Source organism: Misgurnus anguillicaudatus, chromosome 22 (genome assembly GCF_027580225.2).
Source record: "Misgurnus anguillicaudatus chromosome 22, ASM2758022v2, whole genome shotgun sequence".
In the NCBI taxonomy this organism is placed as follows: domain Eukaryota; kingdom Metazoa; phylum Chordata; class Actinopteri; order Cypriniformes; family Cobitidae; genus Misgurnus; species Misgurnus anguillicaudatus.
The window spans coordinates 2,293,822-2,312,619 of NC_073358.2; the positions used below are offsets into that span (position 1 = coordinate 2,293,822).

Here is an 18,798-nt window from a genome sequence, read left to right on the forward strand (position 1 = left end):
TTTTTGACTTATTATAGCTAAATAAGGCACTAAATTAGGGTGTTAGAAGTGTAGCCTACTTTTAGTGTACTGCTAGTTTACTAATATACCTTTTTGATGTTTTTAGCCTTAACCTAAGACCCAAGCTTTGGTTAGTCTTTTTTCAGATTCCTTCCAGCTATTTTGGGGTTAGGATGAACCAATAAATATAGTAAACAAATATTTTTGTTAGAACATGAAGCAGTGTATTTCCACAGGTTCCAGTTACACTATTATTAAAGGAATAGTCTACTCATTTTCAATATTAAACTATGTTATTACCTTAACTAAGAATTGTTGATACATCCCTCTATCATCTGTGTGCGTGCACGTAAGCGCTGGAGCGCGCTGCGACGCTTCGATAGCATTTAGCTTAGCCCCATTCATTCAATGGTACCATTTAGAGATAAAGTTAGAAGTGACCAAACACATCAACGTTTTTCCTATTTAAGACGAGTAGTTATACGAGCAAGTTTGGTGGTACAAAATAAAACGTAGCGCTTTTCTAAGCGGATTTAAAAGAGGAACTATCGAACTACTCCCAAAAGTGCTATTACGCCATAAAATATAGTTCATCTTTTAAATCCGCTTAGAAAAGCGCTACGTTTTATTTTGTACCACCAAACTTGCTCGTATAACTACTCGTCTTAAATAGGAAAAACGTTGATGTGTTTGGTCACTTCTAACTTTATCTCTAAATGGTACAATTGAATGAATGGGGCTAAGCTAAATGCTATCGAAGCGTCACAGCGCGCTCCAGCGCTTACGTGCACGCACACAGATGATAGAGGGATTTATCAACAATTATTAGTTAAGGTAATAACATATTTTAAAATCGAAAATCAGTAGACTATTCCTTTAAGTATTATGGTGCAAACAATGTGATGTCCATGTTTATGGTCTTAGGAGGTTAAATAAAAAAGTTTGTGCAGCTTAGTAAAACATAGTAAAACATCTTTAAATGTCAAATATACACTGCAAAAAATGATTCTCAAAAAAATAAAATTCTTAGTATTTTTGTCTTGTTTTCAGTAAAAATATTTTAAAATTCTTAAATTAAGATGCTTTTTCTTGATGAGCAAAACGACCCAAGAAAATAAGTCTAGTTTTTAGACCAAAAATATAAAATGTAAGTGATTTTGTGCATAAAACAAGCAAAAAAAAAATCTGCCAGTGGGGTAAGCAAAAAAATCTTGAACATTTTTCTAAAACACTAAATTCAAGAAAAATTTAAGAAAAAATTGCTTATCCCATTGGCAGATTTTTTGCTTGTTTTATGCACAAAATCAAAAACTAGACTTATTTTCTTGGGTTTGCTCATCAAGAAAAAGCATCTTAATTTGAAGAATTTTTTGATATTTTTACTGAAAACAAGACAAAAATACTAAAATATTTTTTTCTTGAAATTTTTTGCAGTGTAAACAAACAAAATGAATCAAGTCTTTAGGGATGTCCTGGAAATTTTGCCACAAATTAATAAACTCATTTTAATATTCAACTTCAGACCTTGATGAGAATTAACATAATCAATTATTAACGAAACAAATAAGCCATATGATATGAAAGTGATATACATGCATTGTTACAGTAATAAAATCTTAGATTTCTGTCTTACTTTAAAACAGATGCTTAATTTGTGGTTCATACTATTTTTATAAAAAACCAACAACAGTTAAACGAATACAAACTCGCTTTATTAAAGGAGGAAATTAAATCTTTATTAACCAGTGTTTGCGCTTTTGCTTCCATCATTGTCCTATCAGGGTTGCCAGATCCACGTAACAAAACAACCCAATGGCCATTCAAAATTAGTTCAAAAGCATCCAAATGATTATTCACAGCCCAAATATCAACCAAACAGTTTAAAAGAAGCACAATTCAGAACTCCACCGAAGGGGTGAGGACCTGGCAACCCTGCGGTCAGGGCAACACTTTCTTGCTTTTAACCAAGCTGGTTACGTAGTGAGAAGAAGCAGCACCTGATAAACGTGCAGCTCGCGTTTTATCGCACAGTAGGGCACAGTCCCAACGGTGGTGCGGGAGCATGTGAGGTCACGGACCAACTAATTGATAATTACATTTGTTAACAACAAACAACAACAATTTTATCGATTAGTTGAGTGCATTGTTCTCATAACAAGCTAAATAAATAAGTATTATATCTTATTATTAACTTTAACCCATCAGTTCTCCTGCTCTTGCCCATATAGCATTCTCCTGAAATAATCAGGACAGAATCGGTTTTAAGTGGACTAAAGAGACGGATTAAAATGCCAGATTTGAACGGAATGTGTCTCTATCATCCACTTGTGATACCAAGTGCATGTGTTGTGCAAAATTGTAATCGAATCGTATAGATGTAAAACATTATTTTTGTGTAAACAAGACTCTCTTAACATGTTATGTTTTTAGGTTCAAATGAGGTACTGTTGTTAATGTAAAAATGTACATTGGCTTTGTGTAGACCGCCGTGGTATGTCACATGTACAAATGTGTGAAGGCTTTATTGTATGTTTTGGGTCAGAAAAAAGAAACAGTAGGCGTTAAAAATTGACAGTCACACAGTTAATGCAAGTAATCTTATTGCGTGTCTTTCAGGACGTCCGGTTCAAGACTCATTGGAGATAACATCACATTTCTATTGAGAGCTGTACTCGTGTTTCACTTAAGGTTGATTTATCAGGTGGTTTTTGGTGGTCTTCACACAGGAAGTCTTTCACTTTGTTTGCACTTTTTTTAAACAGCTTTCTTTGTCCTTCAACCGTTGCACTTTACAGTTCTACGTTTTATGGCATAGTTCTCTGTTTTGCAAGTGCACACTGGTTGGGTGAGGTTATTTAGAGGAATGTAGACCTGCTGGTAACAAGGTAAGAATGTTTTGTGGTTATTCAGGATTAGTCAGTGTTTTCATCTGCAGTATGTTGTCTAGTCGTCTGCAACAAACTATTTATAACAGAAAAGTTCGCACTTTTACACCAGTTGACGAGATTTTTTTTTAAATTTCAATAATTTTTTTCATTTGATTTCTAGATCTACATCTTAGGGTGTACTCGAATTATATGAAGCATACCAGACCCAAATACATTTGACCCCAAAGTACGGTTCGTTTGGCTAGTGTGATCGCTTTGTACTGTATTAGGGTGCAGTACGCTTAAGCGCACCCAGGTATACTTTGCAGAGGTAGTCTTGGGTACCGTTAGCTTGATTCGAGGGTGGTGACGTGAAACTTTAGCTGTCATTGTAAAAACACTCTGATATGCGCAGCACAAGTACATACAGCCATGTGTCACTCCATCCCAAAGGACCCCAGATAACATAGATGTGTTTGACAGTAGGGCTGGGTATCGATTCAGATGTTCCAGATCGATTCGATTTCGATTCACAAGCTATCAAATCGATTCGATTTCGATACTCGATTCAATTTTCAATTCTGGTTGTCGGGTAGGTTTTTATACTCGATTCTCAATGAATTAAGATTTAAAACAAATACTATATCAATAAAAAAGAACAGTTAACAGCAGTTTAGAAGTGAGTAAATTTAAAACCACAACACTAACGTTGAAGAAGACTAGTAATTAGATTAAAGTTAATCTTACGTTCAATGTTTGCGCAAATAAATATGAAAAGAAAAAATTTGATTCTGCTCTTTGAGAATCGATTTTTATTAGACCACGTTTTAAAAAACGATTAATCGGAATATCGATTTTTTTTTTGCCCAGCCCTATTTGACAGCATGCACGCTGCGTGGACCGATCGGTTTTTAACATTAAAGAAGCTCGAAACTGATTGAAGAGCAGACTGCTCATAATATGCTTTTAAACCTCTACAAGTTTTCTTCATAACAATTGCCTCTTTTAATGACGTGAAAGTACTCGGGTTCGGATCATAAAGTGTAGTGTGAGTGCAGACGAGCGGGGGATTGTGGAGGGGGACAATCATACTTTGGTACGGTTCCGTCGGGTTAAGTATGATGTGAGCGCATCCTTAAACTGGTCATATTAAATACAGTCCTTAAACCAGCCCTAATCTTTAACCAACAACCCATTAAATTGACGATTAAGAAATGATAGATTGACAAAGAATAATCCAGGCCTTAAAGAAGCAGATCACCAAAATGTATTCAATATGGAAGCACATTGATAACTTTGAACATCGTTCGCATGACGACAAACAAAACGGACGGTAGCAATAATAACTAGGGTTGGGAATCGAATTTCAATTCTGAAATCAGATCCATACGAAAGGAATCGGATCCTTGTTATAAAATTACAATTTCATTTCCACTTAACGATTCCAAAACCGCATGGTCACATAATTTTCATGTCATCTGCCAAGACCTGAGTCACCTGACATGGTAAAAGACGCTCGTAAGTGTGGCTGCATTTTGCAAAATCAGAAAAAGACAAAGCTTATTGTGACAAACTATTATGTTGCAAGATGGGTGTCACCAGCAATATGGCAAAGCATCTGAGGTAGGGATGGGATTAACGGTTTCACGATTAACCATGAAAAAATGTCCTGCCGGTTAGTATTATTGTTTAAAATTTAATTAGCATTACAACTCTGTTTGATTACCATGATTTTTTCGGGGTAAATCCTGTCCAGCCAGAATCAGTTTGACGCAGGCGCGCACATGCAACATAGTTTTTTGCACAAGAAGTCATTTAAGGGATAATGTATTGTATTCATTCACGGTCGAATTATTAGATCGATTTATTTTTTACTAAAGAAATAATGTCAGGGACATGAAATATTAAAGGGCAGCATGCATTTTCTTTTGTTGAGGTGCCATCATTTCGGTAGGTGTTACAATACGAGGGAAAAATTGTAAAAATCATTTTGAGCTGGCCCAGGGCCAGCGCTACCTATAGGCATAGTAGGCAAATGCCTAGGGCTTTAGGCTTGGAGGGGGTCCTCCATAACGGCTAAATCCATGTACTCCGACAATCACTTCTGACAGCAATAGACAAAGTTATAAAGTGAGTTCGACTTTATGCGGCGCTGCAAGAACGGCAGGCTGATGACAATAAAGTAACATGAGAACGATTGATAAGCAGACTCATCTGTATGATTTCTCGATTTGTTCTCGTGGTACTTTGATGTCATCTGCTTGTCGGTTCTTGCAGCGCCGCATGAAGTGGAAGAAGCCTCGCCTATATGATGCCAGTGAAAGCGTTTGTTTCCTGCTTAGTGAAATTGGCATGCAAAGACAGTGCAAAACATACTGCAGGTATTTTGAAATGGTTCAGTGCATTGTAAAAAATACTTTAGCTTTGTATCAAAGTCATTTCAGGACAGATCAAACTTGAGCACTGCTGATTCTGTTTAGACACTTTGAATGCAGTGCACGATAACATCGCATGGGGAGTATTAAAATAGTCAAGTTAAAAAGTTTGTATTTAAAGTCAAAAAACAAACAAAACTGGAGTTATTAAAGTACATAAAGTAAACTGTATGTATATCTTGATTTTATTTTTTCTGATTATGTCTGTTTAACTTCCAGTAGCAGCTGATTTGTATGGATATTTAAGGTATTGCAATGCATAATATGACTAGTCTATAATAGATAACTCTACACTGTATATTTGTTCAGTAAGAGGGGAAATCCTGTTCATGCAGCTAAAAAAAAGAGAGATACTGATGCTCATTTACTGATATAATGTATAGGTGTTGATCTGTAGGTTTTTTTATAGGGTTAGGGGTTTTGTTATTCCAAATTTTTTTTGTTTTTTAAAATAAATTACTGCATCAACAAAAACAACACATTTTGCATAATTTCTAATAACATTTTAACATAAATGTTATCCATTGGTTAACTTAATAAAAACGAATAGTAATGGGGAAAAACATGTTTGATAACTGTGGTGCTTAAATGACTTCCTACAGGGTAGGAAAAAAACTTTCTCGTATTAATCTGAATATTAGAGGGGTGCGAGGGGCCTCCAACATAAATTTTTCTTAGGGCCTCCAAATATCTAGAACCGGCCCTGAGCTAGCCTAGCCATGTTTGTTCAAAAGTTTTTCAGCTCCTAAAAAAGTTTTATGTAGCCTCAGTTTTTTTTGTTTTCAGCTGTAAGCATTGGCACAAAATAAATATTTTTGATCTATAAATGCTTGACTGTTACTGCTGACTGTTACACCCTTTTGAAATTAATCGGAATCGGACTTGGAATTGGAATAAATAAATTTGAAACAAAGCCCAACCCAAATGATAACATACTGGAACTGGTTCAGCATAAGTTTGTTCATAGCTCTCAGGAAACGTATGGTACATTAACACATTCACGCGTTAAAGGAATAGTCTACTCATTTTCAATATTAAAATATGTTATTACCTTAACTAAGAATTGTTGATACATCCCTCTATCATCTGTGTGCGTGCACGTAAGCGCTGGAGCGCGCTGCGACGCTTCGATAGCATTTAGCTTAGCCCCATTCATTCAATGCTACCATTTAGAGATAAAGTTAGAAGTGACCAAACACATCAACGTTTTTCCTATTTAAGACGAGTAGTTATACGAGCAAGTTTGGTGGTACAAAATAAAACGTAGCGCTTTTCTAAGCGGATTTAAAAGAGGAACTATGTTTTGTGGCGTGATAGCACTTTTGGGAGTACTTCGACTCGGTGCAGTAACACCCTCCCTCTCCCATTATGAGAGTGAGAAGGGGAGCGGACTTTTCAGGCGAGTCGAAGTACTCCCAAAAGTGCTATAACGTCATAAAATATAGTTCCTCTTTTAAATCCGCTTAGAAAAGCGCTACATTTTATTTTGTAGCACCAAACTTGCTCGTATAACTACTCGTCTTAAGTGGGAAAAGCGTTGATGTGTTTGGTCGCTTCTAACTTTATCTATGAATGGGGCTAAGCTAAATGCTATCGAAGCGTCGCAGCGCGCTCCAGCGCTTACGTGCACGCACACAGATGATAGAGGGATGTATCAACAATTCTTAGTTAAGGTAATAACATATTTTAATATTGAAAATGAGTAGACTATTCCTTTAACGCTTATCATTAACTTGCAATGGGTGATGTCATGCATTGTCAAACTGAATAGTACATCCGTCGGTTCACTGCTGTTACTCGCGGCAGAAGTGTAACATTTCTCAACGTTTTACAGGGTTTCCCCGAGTCCTTGAAATCCTTGAAAGTTTGTGAATGTGGGGGAAAAAAGGCCCTGGGAAGTTTTTGAAAATATACATACACAGATACAGGTCACTGAAAGTGCTTGAATCTATTTTATGCAAGAAGTTTCTGGAAAAAAAATCCATATTATTCCCTGTATAGTGTAGGATAATATCATAAAAATTCTAGACTTTTTAAGCACACGTGCTAAACTGTTCGCTTTAAATGCTTATATCTTCTGTATGCAAATATTGATTCATACCAAAATGCTTTTTTGCATAGTTGTGTTTGACACATGAAAACGTCTCGGGTTACGTATGTAACTGTTGTTCCCTGAGAAGGAAACGAGACGCTGCGTCTCTCTTGCCATACTTTCTGCGTCCCTGTAACGTCGTCTTTGGGAATATTTCAGATAGCGATCTGCCAACTAGATTGCCTTGTGCAACCGTTACATTTTAAGGTAAGAATGAAACTACGATTGTATGTCTTATGTTTTTAACTGAATGGCGTATGCGGTCAACAAATACGACTTCCGGAAGATGCACCGAAATCCTGGACAGGACGCGTCCGGGAAGAATGACACGTATGGGCACCCTATAGATGTAACAATGCAGAGCCAAGATTTGTGCTTTAACCACCAAATTAATTTGATTTGTAATAGCTAACAGAGGGGAAAATCAAGCACTTATCATAGACGTCTTCACAACAAAACAGCATCATCAATGATGTTGACGCAGTCAAGGGTCTTCGTTTTCTCCGTATTTATAGCCAAAAGTGCCAGATTACTGGTCCTAGTGTGTCCACTGCTGTTCCTCGGGTAGTTTTTGGTGTATACATTTTGGTGTATTTTACTTGGCTAAATTTCCAAACTCGCTATCAAAAACAAACTGCCGTGCGTTAAGGTCAAAATTTCACCGGGCGCTGCACCCATTGGCCAAAGAAGATCACCTGTTTGGGCGTCATGATAGTTTAGACAAAAATATATATTTTTAAATTATTATTTAATTCCCTTTTTAACAACATGAAAACACTATTCAACCATGACATTAAAATATAAAAAATTACAGACATTTCTTGGGGGTGCTGGGCGGGTGCTATGAATATTATAGCGGGAGCTACAGCACCACCTAGCTCCTCCCTGGCGCCGCCACTGCTAGCAAGTCAATTACGTCTATGCAAGACCGGAGAACAGATGAGCATGTGTTGCGGACACTCTGATTGGCTGTTGGCCACGCTTCAAACACACCTTCTATCAAGCGTTAACACTTACACCCCATGTGAATGTACCATTAGCCTACAACAGTGGTCTCCAACATAGTCTGGTAGTTGCCCGCACATTACATTAATGGCTTCAATTTTAATTTTTATTTATTATGTGGATTACGAGGTTGTGAACACTTTTTGTACATTGAAAACATATTATTGCTGTAATTACGTTGTAATGTTTGACGTGAATGCACCCAATGACAAATAGTTACAAGACATGCAAGAACCTTCAAATATCTCTCCAGCAGTTTTGGACCACTTCAACTAACTAGTCACTTCCTATATTCCCTTTCACCTGTAGTAACAATGCAGACCTGAGCGGTACACCCCGTTGAGTGAGAGAGAGAGACCGCGTGCCTTGCAAGTAAGATGGGGTTCGGCCGGGACCTGCGGAACTCACACGAGGGTCTGATGAAGCTGCAGGACTGGGAACTGAAGCTACTGGAGACGGTAAAGCGTTTCATGACCCTACGGGTGAAGAGCGATAAGGAATATGCCTCGCTCCTGCTCAACATCAGCCAGCAGGTGGACAAACATGACAATTCCTCTCAGATCGACTATGTCAGCAGTGTCTCTAAGGTAACGCTCCTTTCTGCTTCATGGACGGACAGATGGTTATGATGTTTACATTGTGTATTTTTTTTGCTATACTGTGCTCGGAAGACTTAAGTATTGGACAGATTTTTAGGGCTGGGAGTGGAAAATACAATTATGTGATAAAGAACAAGCATCAGAAAGGGTTTTGACATATAAAACATATTAAAGGAATATTACACTTTCATAAAAAATGAAGAGTTTGGTTCCAAAACACGATTAACGCCATTTAAAAACAAGTTACCGCCAAAATCAGTATTGTATCAGGGCAGTATTTAATATTAAATTCTTAATTTTTACGCAAAATACAATATCCACCGTCTGTAGGGCTGGGGAAAAAAAAAGATTTTTCGATTAATCTGGGTTTTTTATGTGGTCGATTCAAAATCGATTCTTAACTCTTTCACCGCCAGTGTTTTTTAAAAAAGTTGCCAGCCAGCGCCAGCGTTTTTCATGATTTTCACCAAAGTTTAATGCCTTCCAGAAAATGTTCTTCTTCAAATATATAAACATACAATATACCAAATAACAGACCCTCTGCTTTCAAACAAAAAAAAAAAAGTTTCATCCTACCTTCAGTAGTTCTTTTGTAATCAGCTTTTGAATATGGGTAGGTTTCTGCAAAAACAACACATTTTGAGCAAAAAGCAGAGATAATTCCATTTTTGTGACGGACTTTTCATAGAGATCCCATTCAGAGCGATCTTTAAAACAGACATGGACATGCAGCAGCTTGCCATAGGGCAATACTTCCGGTTTTAAAAAGTTGCGGAAGGGCGCCACCTAGTGGATAATAGCGGTATTGCGGAAAGACGGAAATACTCGTCATTGGCGGGTAAGCGTTTTCTCTTGATTGACGAGATATCTCGTCAATGGCGGGGAAAGAGTTAAAGGCCACAAATCAAATAATGAAAAAATAAAATAACCTGATCCTGTTTGATCAAGGATCCGACTGTTCTGACTTTTTTCACCATACATTTTTCATCTTGCATCAATTTTTTATTGTAATGAACATAATTGTATGCATTTAAAAATTAGAGATGGGTTCGGTTTTAATGTACTCTAGTGTACCTAAAAATAAAAGCGTTTAATATACAGGTTTGTGACTCTTAATTTCTTTTTCATTAATTACCTACTTGTAAACTTATGTTCACTTTTATTTTTTATAAATATAGTATTTGTATTAAATCTATATTTATTGAGTTAAATTGAGAATCGAGTGTAAAAATTGTAACAAGAATCGAAACAAATCGATAGCTTGTAAATCAAAATCGAACGGATCTAGAACATCTGAATCGATACCCAGCCCTATTATTCTGTCATCCCCCCCTCGTTTTTTCCAAACTGCGACAAACGGCAGTCCTCCTTTTCTGCAAAATGCAATAAATCCGCTTAACCAATCACAGCGCACCATTCCACACATTGTAAACAACAATGGCGGCGCATTGGATTACACATGGAAACCTAGTTTTCCTAATCTTGTAGTTCGTGATCAACAAACAAACAAAAACAAAATAATACTTTAATGGCATTAATAAACCTGAGGTGGTTTTCTGTGGCGGGGAAGAAACGTAAACCATCAAAATCTAATAATTTACGCGAGAGGCACTCGGGCGAAGGAAAAATGCCGGCTGTTGCTTGTTCCTCACCCGACAGCATCAAGCTTCTCGCTAACACATTTATCCCAGAGGAAAAACTTTCCATTATTTTACTCAAAATCAACAAAAATCAAGCAGGACCAAAACATTTTACAGTTGATCGCTGTGAAAAATGTTAAGTGACGATGACCCAAATATAACCGCAGCAATGACAGTGTACTTAAAATGACAAAGTGTTTTGATTAAGCAGTGTATACCACTAGTCAACTAAATGAATTTAACATGGCAAAGATGAATGCACATTTATATATATTTTTAATAGATTTATAGCAATTTGGGGAAAAAATAATCCGTTTTTATAATAAATCTTCGAAAATCAAATTATGGATTTGATTTTTTTTATGTTTCTATAACCTAAAGATTAGGGGTGGGCGGAATGACCAAAAATCTATTCCACGGAATGAGTCATTTTATTTCACGGAACGGTATATTCACGGTATAAATATTTTTCAGTTTATATTGTTTTTTTATTATAAAAATGTACAGAAATTTGCAACTCACTCTAGCTTTAACTTAATGTCCACCGCAGTTTTTAAATTATGAGGAATTTAAAGTTAATAATGTTAAAGTGAAAATGCCCAGAAGATAACAACAGATTAAGTCTTGATAATTTTTTTAATTTAGTAGACTATTGAAGCTATAGTATGCCTTCATTGTATTTTGTATTTATGCATACATTACATTAAAAATAGGCAATATGTAAAATGAACAGGTATATATGCAAAAACCTACAGACAGGATGAATAGCCTACCTATCCTATATGAGAGACGAAGCTCTAGATATTATAAATATGACAGATGCTATGATGTGATGATCATGAAGTCTGTTTTAACATGTGGGAGGGCAGAGTTAGCCATGCCCACATATTTGCATTCGGCGGAATAGACGGAATAGAAAAATCTGTTACGTCTGACATTTTATTCCGCGGTAACGGAATATACCGTCATACCGCCCAGCCCTACTAAAGATGCTATGTGAAAGTTTGTAACAGAAAATAGTGGTTTTCATATTGTCGCTTTCTTGGTATAAAAAACATGTTATATATATTGCATTTTAAAAACCAAACTCTTCAAATATTCTGATAATTTACAATGTTTGCCCTTGTTTTGTTCAGCCGAAAAAAATTTTTTTGAGGAAAACATTCCAGGATTTTTCTCAATATAGTGCACTTTATTCAATCCAGCTTCAAACGGCTCTAAACAATCCCAACCGAGGGATACGGGTCTTATTTAGCAAAACAGTTATCATTAATACATCTGTACTTTTAAATCACAACTTCTCTTCTTGTACTAGACATGTGATGCCCCGGCGCGACCTTACGTATTACATAATCACGTGGAAACATCACACATTACATATGTGAAATTCGCATATGTCATGAGTGAACTTTCGACGTGATTACGTAATATGTTAAGGCCGCGCGGGCGTATAACACAGCTAGTGCAAGATGAAAAGTTGTGGTTTAAAAGTATTTATTTTATTTTTTTAGCGAAAATTGTGATTGTTTTGCTAGATAAGACCCTTATGCCTCGGTTGGGATCGTTTGAGAGCCGTTTGAAGCTGCACTGAAACTGCAATTTTAAACTGCTATAAATAAAGCCCACTACATTGAGAAAAATCTACTGAGCCCCTTAGTTGACATTGGAGTAAAAAAATCGAAAGTTTAGTTTCATGTGCAGAATTTGTTTTAAAGCGAAAGTTTCACGTGCGCACACGTAACTAAACATTATTGAATTTTTGCTTTATGTCCCCTTAGCGGCTCCGTAAAAATCCTAGAATGTGTTCCTCAAAAAACTTAATTTCTTCTTGACTGAACAAAGAAAGATATAAACATCTTGGATGACCTGGGGTTGAGTAAATTATCAGAATTATTTTTTTTATGAAAGTGGAGTAATCCTTTAATTAGGGTTGTTCAAATTTATTTATATAACAATTTTGACCATGTCCATTGTTGCAAAGCCACTTTACATAAAGCATTTTTTTTACAGAGGACACTATGTTTTAAACTTTTTCTAAAAATGTAAAAATCTCTGTAATCTTTAATGTACTATGAAATGTATGATGATGAACATTCAACATTTCAGTGTCATTGCTAATCTCTTTACATGCATCTGTAGACATGCATTATCTTGATATCTCTGTATGTGGCTTTCATTATCAGTCGTGGACTCACATGGTGCAACAGACCGAGCAGTTAAGCAAGATCATGAAATCTCATGCAGAGGAGCTGAACTCCGGACCTCTTCATCGCCTCACCATGATGATCAAAGACAAGCAGCAGGTGAAGAAAAGTTATCAAAGCCTCCACCAGCAGATCGAGTGTGAGATGAACAAGGTAAGTCATTGTCAGGCCTGCAAATGTTTGTGGTCAACAGTAGCCTGCGATGTGATGCTTTTTAATAAGTGCACAAACCATTTACTGTTTGAGATGTGTGAAATAAAATTAGTTGTCTTCGTCGACTACGTGACATGACAGACAGTCAACACTTGATCATTTCAAATCTGTTTGTAAGATGAATACTCTTGTTAGGTTAGGTTTACAGTTATGTTACATTGTGTTGCAAAAATTGTGAATTTATCCTGATGCATACTAAATCCATCATGAGAAGATATTAACAAAAGCTTTTAATTTTGCTATAATATACACTACTTAAAGGAAAACACCACCGTTTTTCTTTTTTTTACTATGTTCTTACCTCAACTTAGACTAATTAATACATACCTATTTTTATTCAATCCGTGCACTTAATCTTTGTACAGCGCATTGTGAATGTGTTAGCATTTAGCATAGCCCCATTCATTCCTTAGGATCCAAACAGGGATGAATTTAGAAGCCACCAAACATTTCCATGTTTTCATTATTTTAAGACAGTTTTGCAAGTAGTTACATGAGTAAGTATGGTGGCACAAAAGAAAATGTGCTGATGTTACTGCGGGCCAAGGTCGAAGTGCTGCAAACTAAGCGCTTAGTTTTTATTTTTCTCATTTCAGGTTTTCTTTTGTGCCACCATACTTACTCGTGTAACTACTCATGTAATAGTCTTTAAATAGGGAAAACATGGAAGTGTTTGATGGCTTATAAATTCATCCCTGTTTGGATCCTAGGGAATGGATGGGGCTGGGCTGAGTGCTGGCACGTTCACAACGTGCTGTACAATGATTAAGTGCATGCATTGAATAAAAATAGGTATGTATTCATTCGTCTAAGTTGAGGTGAGAACATAGTAAAATATTGAAAAAAGTGTGATGTTTTCCTTTAACATTTGATGTGTATGAAAACCTTTCAAGAAAGTTGTCCTAAAGCCAAAAAGGGAACCCATTCTTGTTATAGGACAACTTTGATTAACTTTTTTGATCCACTTTAAATGTTGACTAGTATATAATGCTGTAATATATGTCATTTTATATACAAAATATAAATACATGATCTTGACAAACATTATGGGCAGTTTCCCGGACAGGGCTTGTCCTAGAGTCGTGTTTAGTTGTATACGGATATTTTTTCAAATCTGCGTTTCGTTCAGAGGAATCTGGCATTTTGGGAGCATGAATCCGCTTTTTTCAAACTGGGTCCCAGAGCGGATAAATCTGATAACCGGCACCTTTGCGTCTTCGTGTGAGAGCCAATCTGTATATTTAGCTCTTTTCTCTAAAGATACAGAAAGTACATGGAAAAATGTGTAAGTTTACTTATTCTGATCTGATCATGAACTTGCCATGATTGTTGTGAAGCTGGCGATCGATCTCAGTTTCAGCATGGATAGCAAGGAGCTCCCTAATATCTGCATTATTATTAATGTTGATCTGAATTTAAACCCCTGTATCAAAGAGCTGAAAGGTAACTTGTTGCGATGACACATGCGTACGTCTTCACTACGACAATCCACTTTAAGTCATTGTTTCTGCATTTTGTTCACACCTTATAGATATCTTTGGACAACTCTGTGTTTACAGAGGGAAATAAAGTTCGGATTAAAAAATATTTTGGGATAGGGGAAGCACTGGTTTCGTGTGGATGTGGCCCTAGTCCCAGACTAAAATGCATGTTTGAGCTGGCTTAATTTAAAAACATCTTGCCCTGACGTATCTTAACATAAAGTATCAGTGCCATTGTTTTGTGTCAACCCAGCAAGCAAAAATCGAGACCGTGAAATAACGGCTAACTAAAAGACCCTATAAAGTCTGGCAATGAGTAACCCAGTTCTACCATAAATAACCTTGAATTTGGTTACATGCCGCTTTTGCCAAAATAACATGGAGAAGTAGCCAACTATATTTGATCATGTAAGCAAAGTCAACATGTGTTCAAGGTGTTTGCTTTCATTTTACGCTATGATTAGATGTCTATTACACTTTCATGCCAAAATAGTTTGCTGTGAATGTTTTTTTTTTGTAAAGTATGTTTGTAAAAACTACTACTTACTTCCCTGTCCTGCCAATATATGTTGGTTCAGTTTAATTCAGAGTACTTTGGTACTTGTTTTGGTGCATTTAGACCCAAATTTAATATGCTTTGTAAACCCTAAATAAAGGTGAATTTTTTTAACATTCAATTTGTAATATTTTCAGCTCCCATCCCCTCTGGTCTTTTTAACACATTAAAAACCATTCCACAAAATTCTGTAGATTTTTCCAAAGATTTTGCGTAGAAAAAGCAAAAATGTCCATAGATTACATCTTGCCCTAGTTAGGGCTGGACTGTTATATCAAGTTTTGGTAATACAGTGCTATTTTTTCCAATGGGATACAGTATGACTGCTGTTTTAATAAAGGTGTTTGTGTCATCTCAACTGAGGCATTTATTCCAAATTTTACGAGATCTAAATTTTAGTCAACGATATCACCGGCCCTAGCCCTGGTCATTGTAATGCCGAGGCTGAAAATATCTGCTTGACCAACAGTGTGACTTGATTTTCTCCTTTACAGGTGACAAAAAGTGAACTTGAAAAGTTGAAATGCACCTACAGGCAGTTAAGTAAGGAAGCTGTTTTCGCACGAGAAAAATACAAGGAAGCTGCGGTAAAAGGTGAGTTCCTTAAAAGTCTTTAAACAATCATTAACATTTAACTATATCTTGAGTAAAAATCTTGTTTTTCATGAATAAATATTGTGTGAAATAAGGTTTGATTCAATTTAACGTTTTTGTACGTCTGACCTATATTTATTTAGTAGCATTCAGGGTTTCCCGTGGAAAATTTCTTGGGTAAGGTGGTAGGGTTGGGCAGATGGACGGGGTAGGGGGCGTGGTAATCAAATGGGCGTTCACGTCATGATGAAAATTAAAATATTTTTCAGTCCTTCCAGAAAAACGCTGAGTTTTTTTGTGATTGTTGCGGGCAAAAATCTTCGATTTTGCGGCACGTTTCCTTAAAAAATGCGATGGAATATGCGGGATATTTAAGCAATTTATGCGATGGAATTGCGGGAATTTGCGGAACTTGCAAAAACTCGCAAAAGCTGCAATGATGTTCACGTCACATAATCACGTCACTTCATAACGTTCCCATGGCAACAGAGGACACGGCTGCGCTTGTGTGAAGTAAATGCAACATTCAGCTTTCTGCTAATATATATGTGACTTTTTGCTACGAAAAGCGGGGATTATAAAATCATACAAAGCCCCGCATATTTTGTGCACGGAAATCTGTAATTAATGCGGCGAAAGTGCGTCGTATTTGGAAAAAATGTGGCCCCGCATAAATATGCAGACTTTGGCTGATTATGCAATAAATCTTGCGATCGCACAATTGCGTTTTTCTGGAGGGACTGATTTTTATTTAAAACACTAAAATAAAACATAATTTTGAAGACACTATGACAGAAAATGAACAAATACTAGATCATTAATGAATTAAATGTTTTACCTCTAACGCGAATAGCTGTGTGATGAAGTGAAACTAAAGGGTTAATAAACACAAACTAAAGCAGATGTTGTAGAACGTCTGGCAAATGATGATAGATAGTGCAAAGATTGTAAAAACTGATTATTTCCCACTATTAATTAAATTATCTTAAAGGAGTGCAACTACTGTAGCATGTAAATAATGCACATAAATAACATGAGCAAGAGCGCTCAACAATTATATCGAATCAACAGGCACGTGAAACCTAGCTAGCAGGTTGCTTACTTTAAATGAGCAAGAACTATAGACTAATAGAGGCTTAAATAAACCCAAAACATAAGGATAACTGGCTATCCTTCAGACATGTTGGACCATTTCTTTATCTCATTTCGGCCATGTTGCGCGCGGGCACACTTGCGGTGTGAAGCGCATCCGCGCTATTCTCCGAGATGTTTTATCAACTGGCTAGTTATCCTCCAAACAGTGACGGTCCGGACCACGTCTTTCTCATTTCAGCCGTGTGGCGCGCGTTCCCGCTATTCTCCGAGATGCACTTGACGGCCTTTTTTGGGATGTCCTAGTCAAGGGAGGGTTTCCCAGCTTGGGCGGGCCGCCTGAACTGAAGTGCTGCGGGAAACTCTGGTATTGCGCATATATTTGAAGAGTTTGGTTCCAAAATGTTATAACTTATTTTAGCATGTTTTATTATGCTACTTAGCTGTTTTTTTTTTAGTTATGAATGCCTAAATCAAAACAAACCAACTGCAGCTTGATTGATTTTAAAGAGCAACTATCGTCCAATTCACGGTTTTACCGATTCATCGATTTCCATGGCTGTGTATTAGTACATGTTAACAATATGCAAAAGATAGAAACCCCAAAGTAAATGATGACCCGATTTATCGTCTATAACGTAAATCTCTTTTCTTGAACTACAATAAACACCGACCGACATTATAATTCCTCCTACTTCTGACTCTCAACCTGTAAGTTAACTCCTGTTAGCATTGCATTGTGAGCGAATCTTTCAAACATGGTAAGGAGCGTCACGTTTCTGGCTGACATCAGAGGTATTCGGGCCAATCACAACGTACAGATTAGTTGGCCAATCAGGGACACAGAGCTTTTCAAATCCGTGCGTTTCAGGAAGAAAGTGAAATCTGGAGCTACAAAAATGTACAATATGTGGAAATAATGTGTTTTTAACCATAAACCACGCAAACACATTGTATTATACCAAATGCACAAAATAAAGTTTTTTAGCAATGAAATATGTGCTATAATATGTCTTTCATTTTTTCATAAATAAATATTGTGTGAAGTAAGGCTTGATTTAATTGATCGAGTTCATTTATTTAGTTGTATTGTGTATATGAAGAGTTTTTTTTTTTTAATTTTGACAAAACATGTTTATTATTATGCTATCATGTTATTATTTTGTTTTATGGTGCTACTTAGCTGTATTTATTAAGTTATGAAGGTTTAAACCAAAACAAACCAACTGCAGTTGCATTGAAATTAATTGGAATGCACAACCAAAAAAAACGAGATTTCTGAACAATTAAAAAAACGGTGGTTATCTCGTTTTGCAACGAAACTCTTCATATATATTTGAAGAGTTTGGTTCCAAAACGAGATGTCAAAAATATTTATTATTATGTTGTTATGTTTTGTGTTTTATTGTGCGGTACTTAGCTTTATTTTTTCGTTATAAAGGCATAAATCAAAACAAACCAACTGCAGTTTAATTGATATCAATTGCAAAAAATTACAAAATTTTTGAAAAATTTATCTCATTTTGGAACCAAACTCTTCATTTGTATGTTGCTCGGCCCCCCTGCTCTGTAGATATCAATAATGGGCATAAAAAACATATTGGTTCATCACTACTTAGAAACCAAAGTTGTATATTGCAACGCAGTTAATGTAAAACTTTGAGAAACCAGTAAAGAAACATAAAATCTCTGGAAAGATTAAAGGCTTGCACAACAAAAGCACATGTATCATTTTAACAGAACTGCTTTTTTGCCCTCCAGGAAAAGAGACAGAGAAAGCCCGTGAGCGCTACGACAAAGCCACCATGAAGCTGCATAACCTGCACAACCAGTATGTGCTGGCAGTGAAGAGCGCGCAGCTACATCAGGAACATTACCACGAGACGGCGTTACCACAGTTGCTGGACTCTCTGCAGAAGATGCAGGAGGAGATGATCAGAGCACTGTGAGTAGATGAACTTCATGACCTTCACGTGTGGTGGAATCGTCATTTATTATAAAAGAAAAATGCTGTAATATA

The 18,798-nt window shown here is 36.4% G+C and overlaps 1 protein-coding gene across 3 annotated transcripts in view; it reads left to right on the forward strand.

Moving 5' to 3' along the window:
* The window catches only part of fer (fer (fps/fes related) tyrosine kinase), a 69,996-nt gene that overhangs the window by 19,760 nt on the left and 31,438 nt on the right, over positions 1 to 18,798 (forward strand). For 2 of the 3 annotated variants that reach the window (XM_073861109.1, XM_073861110.1), the window contains exons 2-5: positions 8,709 to 8,986; positions 12,822 to 12,995; positions 15,587 to 15,686; positions 18,540 to 18,723. In XM_073861109.1, coding sequence (XP_073717210.1) covers positions 8,777 to 8,986; positions 12,822 to 12,995; positions 15,587 to 15,686; positions 18,540 to 18,723 — 668 coding nt within the window. In that variant the 5' untranslated portion in view covers positions 8,709 to 8,776. Of the gene's footprint in view, positions 1 to 2,756; positions 2,886 to 8,708; positions 8,987 to 12,821; positions 12,996 to 15,586; positions 15,687 to 18,539; positions 18,724 to 18,798 lie in introns of those variants that run through there. The other variant, XM_073861111.1, reaches the window with a different exon arrangement.